At 52.1% G+C, this 10,213-nt stretch overlaps 1 protein-coding gene across 1 annotated transcript; it reads left to right on the top strand.

The window, feature by feature from the left end:
- Positions 1 to 452: 452 nt before the first annotated feature.
- LOC123131088 (phospholipase A1-Igamma1, chloroplastic) lies at positions 453 to 9,814 on the top strand. Its single transcript, XM_044550852.1, has 3 exons — positions 453 to 1,522; positions 1,627 to 1,949; positions 9,287 to 9,814. The coding sequence occupies exons 1-3, from the start codon at positions 473 to 475 to the stop codon at positions 9,549 to 9,551; spliced, it is 1,638 nt and encodes a 545-aa protein (XP_044406787.1). The 5' UTR covers positions 453 to 472; the 3' UTR covers positions 9,552 to 9,814.
- The last annotated feature ends 399 nt before the right edge of the window (positions 9,815 to 10,213 follow it).

Raw genomic sequence — 10,213 nt, 5'->3', positions numbered from 1 at the left:
TGCAGCTCTGGGTTGGCAGAGCAATGTCCATGTGGAGTTTATCAAAGCAGCGATGCCAAACCTCCCACGCGTAGACGCATCTCACCAGAATATGATCCACATTGTCCTGGTCCTGTAAGCAGGTGAAACAGACGGATGGCTCATCCTGGAGCCCATGCCGAGCGCGTCTGTCGGACGTCCATAAGCGATACTGGACCATGAGCCAGGCAAAGATCTTGCAACGATGGCTTTATTAATTTGAAGTCGGGCTTTATGACTTTCATTTAAAAAGTATCAAAACCTTAAATGTGATATCTTTAAAAAATATTTAGATGTGAATTAGACAAATTGATTTCTCATCCTTTGTCTTCTTCCTATGGTCAACAAGAGTAGTTCTTTCCAGCGCAATGTCAGAGCTCGGTGGCCGATAGACGTATACCTCTCCCGAGGGGCATAAAGGTGTTCTGCCCGCGTGTCTCCATTCCATACGACCATGCCATCGCCTTCCCCAATGGCGCCACTTTCCTGCCGTGACCTCTCCCCGCAGCTCTCCTCCCTCCCGCACCGCGGCACCGCCGCCGCCACCACCCACACACAAATCTCCCTCCGACGCGCTCCAGCCCCGCGCACACCACTCACCACCGCCAAAAGACTGCAGCTCCCCTCCGCGGCCACCAGGGACGACGCGCTCGCCTCCCTCGTCGGCCAGCTAGGGCAGAACCTCACCCAAGACGAGGAAGAGGACGACCTGTACCTTCCCGACGATGCTTCGTCCGGCCGGCGCCGCGGAGCACAGAAGCACCAGGACGAGCTGCCCGCACGGTGGCGGGAGATCCACGGCAGCGACGACTGGGCGGGGCTTCTTGACCCGATGGACCCGCTGCTCCGCTCCGAGCTCATCCGCTACGGCGAGCTCGCGCAGGCCTGCTACGACGCCTTCGACTACGACCTGGCCTCCCGCTACTGCGGCAGCTGTAAGTACCCGCGGAGCGCCTTCTTCGAGCGGCTGGGCATGCCCGACGCGGCGCGGGGCTACGCCGTCACCCGCTACCTGTACGCCACGTCCAACTTCCGCTTCCCCAACTTCTTCTCCGGGAAGTCCCGCGCCGACGCCAAGCTCTGGAGCCAGCGCGCGAACTGGATCGGCTACGTGGCCGTGTCCACCGACGAGGAATCCGCGCGGCTGGGCCGGCGCGACATCGCCATCGCGTGGCGCGGCACCATCACGCGGCTCGAGTGGGTGTCGGACCTCATGGACTACCTCCGGCCCGTCGCCGACGAGGGCATCCCGTGCCCGGACCCCGAGGTGAAGGTGGAGTCCGGCTTCGTGGACCTCTACACCGACAAGGACCCCTCCTGCCGCTTCTGCAAGTACTCCGCTCGGGAGCAGGTCCTGGTGGAGGTCCGCAAGCTCGTTGCCCACTACACCGCCCTCGGCGAGGACGTGAGCATCACCGTCACCGGCCACAGCCTCGGCAGCTCGCTCGCCATCCTCAGCGCCTATGACATCGCCGAGTCCGCCGCCAACCTCTCCAACGGCAAGGTACGGGCAGAACCAAACTCTCCTGATGATTCATCCTCCATTCCATGCACACGTACGTGCTCATGAATCATGCTCAACTAACCGAGACGTACGATGGGATGCAGAGGGCGGCGGTGTGCGTGTACTCCTTCTCGGGGCCGCGGGTGGGGAACGGGCGGTTCAGGGAGCGGTTCGAGGGGGAGCTCGGGGTGAAGGCGCTGCGGGTGACGAACGTGCACGACAACGTGCCGCGGATGCCGGGGATCTTCCTGAACGAGGGGGTGCCGGAGATGGTGCGGCGGGTGGCGGAGGGGCTGCGGATGCCGTGGTGCTACAGCCACGTCGGCGTGGAGCTCGCCCTCGACCACAAGCGCTCGCCGTTCCTCAAGGACACGCTCGACCCCGGCTGCTCCCACAACCTGGAGGCGCACCTGCACCTCCTCGACGGGTAAGTTGCACGTCCGCATCCATCACCTCCGTACCGTATACATTTCGCCGCCATCTCATTTGCCGAAATTAATCACCTCTCGGTCGCTGTCACCTCTGGCCCTCCGCACCTACCCATGGCGACTTGTGTGGAATGATGTGGTCTAGGAATCACGTACGTGACCACTGAGTAAGTGTATTTAGGATTATTATTACAAGGCCAGTGTCAGTTTCTTGCCTCGCACTCTCGCTGTCCCGAGTCCAATATGCCGGTGTGAAGACGTCTCTTGATTCGCTTTTAACCCGGGGTGGTTGTAGCTGTACCCTCGTTTATATGGCATGCATGGGAGCCTAATGCATGTCATGTCATATACTCGCTCCGTTTTTAAATATCTGTCTTTTTCAAGATTTTAAATGGACCAGCACATACGGATGTAGGAGTATATAGACATATTTTAGAGATTTTAAATAGACGTCTCTGATGATCAGCTTTTAATCCGGGGTAGTTGTAGCTGTACCCTCGTTTATATGGCATGTATGTCATATCATATAGGAGTAGTTGTAGTATTCGTTTTGTACTATACTAAACACCATGTGCCTGGAATTTTCGCACACAACACTCTGTTCCGCCGAGACCGAAGATGGACGTGACGTGAGGCCAACTTCACCGCATGACCTCAAACGGACGTCCGTTTTGTCCGGATTTTTTCCGTTTGGATAGGACAATGGGGTCGTGTCGGGGTCTGTTCTGAGATGCGGTGGCCGTGCGCCCAGCGCGCGGCTGCATCCGTTTGCCCAATCTCATCCGCCAGGGCCTAAAAATACCTATATTTTCATATGAAAACAAGTGTACACGTTTAAATATTAATTATTTGAAAATTAAAATAGTTTTACAACCCAATCGAAGTTGTCTCTCTAATAAAGATAGTTTTACAACCAAATCGAAATTGCCTTGAGTGAACATTAAATGAATCAATACATCTATCGGTTGCCAATATGCTCCCACACGTGCTCAACCAAGTCATTTTGAAGAGCCTTATGAGTGTGCCAATCACGCAGCTCACGATGGAACTGGCAGAACTCATCAAACGTGGCCGGTTCTTGGTGCAGGGGCTCAACATTGTCACCTTGAAAATCAAATCCTTGGTCGAAGATACTGTCATCACGCTTGTCCTCGACGATCATGTTGTGCATCATCACACAAGCATTCATCACCTCCCAAAGCTTCCTTTCATCCCATGACAGTGCAGGGTATCGAACGATGCCCCATCAGGATTGAAACACACCAAAAGCACGTTCCACATCTTTTCTAGCACTCTCTTGCATTTGGGAAAATCTCTTTCTCTTCTCACCTTAGGGCTTCGAGATTGTCTTCACAAAAGTTGACCACTGAGGATATATACCATCAGCTAGATAGTATCCTTTGTTGTACTGGTGGTCGTTGATCTCAAAGTTGACAGGTGGGGAGCGGCCTTCTGCAAGCCTCGCAAAGACTAGAGAACGTTGCAGCACGTTGATATCATTGTGAGAACCTGCCATGCCGAAGAAAGAATGTCATATCCAGAGATCCTGCGATGCCACCGCTTCTAATATGACAGTGCACTCGCCTACATACCCCTTGTACTGGCCCTGCCAAGCAAATGGACAGTTCTTCCACTACCAGTGCATATAATCTATGCTGCCAAGCATGCCTGGAAAGCCTCTAGCTGCGTTGGTCGCCAACAATCTCTCTGTATCAGCGGCAGTTGGCTGCCTCAAGTACTCTGGGCCAAACACCTCGATCACAGCCTGACAGAACTTGTACATTGACATCAGACATGTTGTCTCGCTCATACGCACGTACTCATCCACCAGATCACCTAGAATTCCATAGGCAAGCATGCGGACGGCCGCGGTGCATTTCTGGTAAGAGGAGAACCCAAGCTTGCCAAGGGCATCCGTCTTGCACTCCAAGTATGGGTCATGAGCAACCCCTCTTTCTCGGATACGATTGAACACATGCCTTCCCATTCAAGAACGACGTCGGAATGTATCCGGCTTGAAGAGTGGTTTGTTGGAAAAGTAATCGGCATAGAGCAGGGCGTGGCCTCTCTCCTTGTTGCGGTTCAGGTTGGGAGCACGACCAGGGATTGACCCCCTGTACCGAGGAAGCTGCCGTTGAATGTGGTCGTGAACGACCAGTGCAACCATCACAAGATCTTCATCATCCGATGACGAATCGTCCGATGAACAAAGGAAGTGGTGGAAGAAGAACTCGTCTCCACTGTCCATACCTTTGTGGGCAAAATGTCGAACACCTTGCGGTCGTGGTGGCGAAGAGGCCGCGATGATCACCTCGACGCAGCAGGGGTGGTTGTCGGCCGGCTACTAGCCACTCTGGAGCCGTCGGAAGCTGCCGCGACCGCCGTGGTACGTCGTCGACGGTCGTGTCTCCTCTGCCACTGGCAAAGACGGCGACGGCCAAACCTCCTCCGATCGATGGCCAAAACTACGGGCGGGCATGGTGGCGTCCACGTGGTTTGGTATGGACGGCCGGGGCCTGTGCGGTGAGGAGGCGGCCGGAGAATAGCGGCGGCGCCAGCGGCGGGATGGGGCGGGAGAGAGAGAGTGTCGAAGCGTTGGAAAGGAGGGACTGCTACTGTCCCTGACAGGCGGGCCACAGGAGGACAAGGGCGTGCGTCGCGGCCGTCCGCGCGCGTCCGTTTTACCCCAAATCGAGCGCAACTTTCGGCCGGGGATGGACCGAAAACGGACGGATCCCGGACATTTTTCCGTTTGAGGCCGCGCGTTGGGCCGCGCTATTCGTCTGTTTTACCCCAAACGGACGCACCCGGATAAGATGGGGTCGCGCGGTGGAGTTGTCCTGACGAGCAACAGCGGGGAGCGTTGATCCCAGCGAGGTTGAGCCAGGACCTCACCGAAGACTAGGACGATGCTACCAGCGGTAGGGATGGGTGGGAGGGACGGCCGAAGCATGCGGTAGTACGGGCGTTGGTTACGTACTTTATTTCTTCAGTTTAATTTACATCTAGATGTTTTTTAAGGATGTCACATCTAAGCTCCCACAAATATATAAAGACCCCGATAAAATCCAAACGTTCGGATTTTAAGCATTTCATCTCAAATGTTTTTACATGATAACTTTACTTGACGCGAGGTGGCAACTTTAGTTGTTAAGACATGGCAACTTTGTCCAAAGTTTATTTTTTTGTCAGAAAATTGCAAATGTTTGCCAACCTCACGTGAACTAAAGTTGCCATAAAAAACGTTCAGGTTACCATGCTTAAAATCCGAACGTTCGGAATTTATCATTGCCGATATATAATGCAGCAACAAGAAACAAAAAAAACTAGGACAAAAAATGACCACAAACAGAGTGGACATCAGTTTAGATGTGATATAACTATGTCACATACAGAGGGAGTATATAGGAAGGCGAAAGGGAGGAGTAAGAACAAGAAGAAGAACGCATGTGGGATCATGGCCATTGATGGTGATCTAAGACCTTATACAATGCAAGGTGCTTAGGGGATGTGCTTAGAGCAACTCTAGCAGACCCCGCAAAACACGCAGACCCGCAAAATTCCGGCGAGTATGCGGGTTCGGCCCAATTTTCCGGCCAGAACAAAGCCTGCATACTCGCCCGGCCCGCAAATTTTTTTGCCGTGCCCGCAAACCGCACGCCCCGACTGCTATATCTACGGTTCTGCGGCTCGTTTGCGGGTCGAAACCCTATCCCTCGCCGCCGCCGAGCCATGCGATTCCCCACCCCTTTCTCAACATTTCTCGTCGCCGGCGACCACCTCCCCGCCTCCAGCTGCCATGTGGGGCCGTATGTGAAGCTCCGGACGCGGCTCCGGTAGCAGATCCGGCGGCGGAAGCGACCCGGAGCACGAGCGGCGCGTCCGGCCGGACGGCGCGAGGAAGCGCGGGGCCCGAAAGTGGACCAACCGCGGCATGTCGCCGCCGGCGAGCTTCCGGCGGAGCGAGACGGAGGAGTACGACCGCCAGCGCGCGTCCTTCTCCTCCGCGAGATCTTCGTACGCCGGGAGCTCCTCCTCCTCCGGCACTGGCCTTCTCCCCGTGAAGAGGGAGTGGTCGGAGGACGAGGAGGAGCCGGAGGAGCCGGACGAGTTCGACTTCGTCCCCGTCAAGGAGGAGCCCGAGGAGCCCGCTCCGCTCGGCCGCCGCGGAGTCGTCGGGCCGGAAGACTACGTCGCCGATGTTGACACTGTTGCAGCCGCCATCGCCGAGCGGAGCGTGCGCGAGGATGCGGAGCGCCGGCGGCACGCCGAGGAGCTCGAAGACCTCGAGTGACGGCAGGCGGTCGCGTCAACAAGGTGCAATTTCTCCCGCGAAAGTGTTTTTTCAAATTATGCAGTTTTAGATACGGTTTCTGTTCGGCCGCGCTAATTTTCGACCCACAAACGCGATCTTCGTGAAACCGCAAACGCGTTTTGCGGGTCAAGTTTTTGCGGGATCTGCTAGAGTTGCTCTTAGAGAAATAAATCAGACTTTTCTTAAGCACCGGTGCTTATTTGTATAGGATAGACGCTTAACTAAGCGTCTCTCCTGTAAAAATAGGTACCGGTGCTTCAGAAAAACTTGATTTATTTTTCTAAGCACCTCCCTAAACATCTCCCATTGTATATGGCCTAACGGTCCAAAAGATTGACGTTGATTTGTTTTTTCAAGTACCTGATCAATAGGCCGTACCTATAGCATTACTTGGTGTTGATAATGAGGAGGCTTCATGCAACGGAAGGGCAGATCACTTGGCCCCAGTTTGATGGATCAAACTAAAAAGATTTATCATTTCATTGAATAAGGAAGAAGTTTTAGAACAAAACCGCAAAACAGCGATAATAAAAAAAAACTACTCTCGCGGCATTACAATTCCCAACTGCTTCGCATCGGCCAAAGCCCAAAGAGACACCTCGTTTTTAATCTTGAAAATGAGAACCATCAAATGGGACCGCCGTGTTACGGAAGGCTCTAGCATTGCGTTCGGTCCAAATCTCTCATAAGATGAGCATCATCAGAGAGGCCAGCGCCTTGACTTGCACCAATAATTTGGTTGGCAGTACGTCTTGTATATTTGTATACCACAGTACTTGTCGTTGTAAGTACGCCGGCAGTACGTCCAAAGTCCAAACCCATCACGCCTTTCTACGTACAACCCATGTGACATGTACTCAGTTAATCTAAACACAACACGACAAGAGCTATCTGCATTTTCTAAAGGGGTGTCGGGTCGTGTGATAGATGCGTGGAGTTTATCAAGAGGCCCGGTGCGTAATGCCGAGATTAAATAATGTGTTAGGTTCACTGAAATACTCCTGCTGATCTGCTGGTAGCCATGGGCCATGCATCTGGCATGGTGATGCATGCCGCTATCTATTGATATCTGAACGTTGTATTTCTGTTATGCAAATGCAAGCAATGGAAATGGGGTAAAGCCCGGGTTGATCAAGTGTTGTAACGGTAAAATAAAAGAAGACTATCGTTGCTGCTAATTATTACCACGAGGGGGCAAACCTTCATGGGCGCAATGATCCCAGGGATCCTTCTCCAGAGGTCCAGAGATGATGAGAGCGTACATCAGAGGACGAGGGAAAAAATCAAAGCGAGAAATTCTGGGGGAAATCGTTAAAAGTTAGATTTCACTTGTGTGACGGTTTTTCCTACCATCAAAACAAAGTTGATACTAGTAGATCAGAGTAGGGGGGAAGCAGTTATAAAAAGGAAAGGGTTTTAAGGAAAGTAATCTGGATCAAGCTAGTATGAGTAGTTCTACTAATACATTTTTTTTCAAAAGGGGAATATCCCTCAGTCTCTCCGTTGAGTGACGCACACATTTCATCATCCTGCTACAATAAAGTTCAACCAAAAATTTATCACACACGGCCACCCCAAAGGCAATATAAAAAGGGCTTTCTATTTTCAAAAACTCAGCTCAGTTCTTTGTTGAGTTAGGTCTAAAACTCGATGTATTGTTGGATGGTGCTTGTCGCTATATTTCCAACAACATCGGTTTCATCTTATTTGGAGCTTCGCTCCTTGAGTTATTGCGGTTTTGGTTTGGTTTTTTTTTTCCTATTTCAGGCTAACGAGGGCAAAACTAAGAAACATGGGCATAAAAATAAATATTCCAAATAAAAAGGATCGCAAGGAAATGAGCCCCATGCATCACAAATCCTACTAGTAGGCTGCGAGGATGGGGCGTCGACTCGCTGGCTAGGCAGCTGATCGAGGTAGCTGCCAGCCCACCCGAGTTCAAGTCCCGGCTAGGATGCGCGGTGCTCACGGAGTTTCTTTTATAAAAAAATGCCAACGAGGGTTAGCCCTTGGGTTGGTCTCATTTTTTTTAGGCTGCCAACCAAATCGGTCGAACAAATCCAAAAAAAACTTCTCCCATCAAAATAACATTACACATGTGCACTTTTTTTTTTGTCAAGGTCCTTGTTAGGATCGGGACAGACGATATTATTCCAGCCACCTGTGTGGGACAGACGCAGATGAGAATAGATCATCCACGCCGTGCGCTACATGGGCGATCACAATCATATGATCTTGATTAGTTGGCTGATTGATCTCCACGGAGACGCCAAGGACATACACTACTTGACTTGCACCAATAATTTGGTTTAACATGTTTCAAAGGAGCCCTAACGTTTCCTAGTGGGAAAATATGTGGCTGGAACGTTCGCGCGTACGTCGTATTTTGACAGCCCGCACCGTCTGATCATGTCACGCATGCAGCAGATGTGCGCTCCACCGCTCCATCCCGGTCACCGTGATGCCCTGGCTGACGTGAGGTGTTTACGGACGTCACGGTGTTTGCCCGTTTTGCCGTACTGGTGTTTGCAGTAGTATAGTTTTATCAGTATTAACTGGCGGTACGTCCAAACTAATCACGTCTGGCGTACTGCGAGTCTACGACCAACTTGTCATGCTAGCACGATACGACAAATTCTATGTGCATCTTCTAAAGGGATGCCAGGTCGTGTGATAGATGCTTAGAGTTTGTCAATAGGACCTGTGCGTAATGCCGAGACTTAACTATGCATCAGGTCCATTGAAATACTCATGGGCCACATGCTGTCATGGGCAAGACAGCCAAGCGAGAGGTGAGACAGTCGGAGTAAGCATCATGCTACTGTCGATCAGACGCAGTTGGTGTAACTACTCGCCAGTACAATACAACATCACAATATTATATAAGATCGATTCGCTCGTGTACTGCATGGGCCTTCGTGCCCACTGCTTCGTTTTTAATGATGAAAAATAATTAAATCATCAACTGCTACGTAAATTTTGTACTCCTGTATGATTCGACCGATGAATGGTTTTATGTAGGTACCATGGCAGCGGGGAGCGGTTCGTGCTGGCGAGCGGGCGCGACCCGGCGCTGGTGAACAAGGCGTCCGACTTCCTCAAGGACCACCACTGCGTGCCGCCCTACTGGCGCCAGGACGAGAACAAGGGCATGGTCCGCGCACCCGACGGCCGCTGGATCCAGCCCGACCGCCGTGGCCACCTGGACGACGATCATCACCACGACGGTCACCACGTCGTCGACGGCGACCACCACGGCCACTTCCGCCTCTTCCGCCAGCCGTGAAAAAACAGCGCGCCGGCGAACGGTCATACGCAATGCCGAATGAGCTTAATTACCGTGATTTACAACCGACAACCGTCCGGCACGGGCGCTCGACGGCGTTGCGTTACTACTTGTGATTTGAGAAGCGCAGTGTATGATCGAAGTAAATTTGAAAGCTATTTCGAAAAAAAGCTAGGTGTTATCACATAGCAATCACCTTTGCCGAAAATCACAGACAAAAAGAAAAAAACATCAGGATTGAGGCATGTGTGTAACACATAGCACTGATCAATGATTTTCTCGTCTTAACAACAAATCTGGCAGTTGAGACCTACATTGCGAGGGACTCGGATCTAGCTTCACAATGACGGCGAAATTGGGAACTTGAACTAGGGATTTGAATTACACGGGCGCGATCCACCCAACCTCCCACACATCTGTCTCCGTACAGCCTCGACCGAAGCCGCCTAGTCCGTCACCGAAAGGAAATGAAAGTAGCCAATGGCTATAAGTACTATTACACCCGCATTAGCAGGCCCAGTTTGGGCTTACAAGCCACTGGGTTAAATTCCTAGGCCTGGTCGACTTGGGCCTTGGTGTCGGTACTGTAGCCTTCTTGTTGTTGTCGAAAACCTCAGTAGCTAGTGCTCCTCCCTCCTCGTCAGGTTCAGTGTGGCTCATCA

This window comes from Triticum aestivum, chromosome 1B (assembly GCF_018294505.1).
Source record: "Triticum aestivum cultivar Chinese Spring chromosome 1B, IWGSC CS RefSeq v2.1, whole genome shotgun sequence".
In the NCBI taxonomy this organism is placed as follows: Eukaryota; Viridiplantae; Streptophyta; class Magnoliopsida; order Poales; family Poaceae; genus Triticum; species Triticum aestivum.
The sequence above is the reverse complement of the archived record's forward strand: the minus strand, read 5'-3'. Positions and strand labels throughout refer to the sequence as shown.

Excerpts from the sequence above, each read along its gene's own strand:
- LOC123131088 (XM_044550852.1), top strand. The coding sequence starts at position 473 with ATGCCATCGCCTTCCCCAATGGCGCCACTTTCCTGCCGTGACCTCTCC. Across the intron at positions 1,523-1,626 it reads CCAACCTCTCCAACGGCAAG|AGGGCGGCGGTGTGCGTGTA; the intron begins GTACGGGCAGAA and ends GATGGGATGCAG. Across the intron at positions 1,950-9,286 it reads CACCTGCACCTCCTCGACGG|GTACCATGGCAGCGGGGAGC; the intron begins GTAAGTTGCACG and ends GGTTTTATGTAG.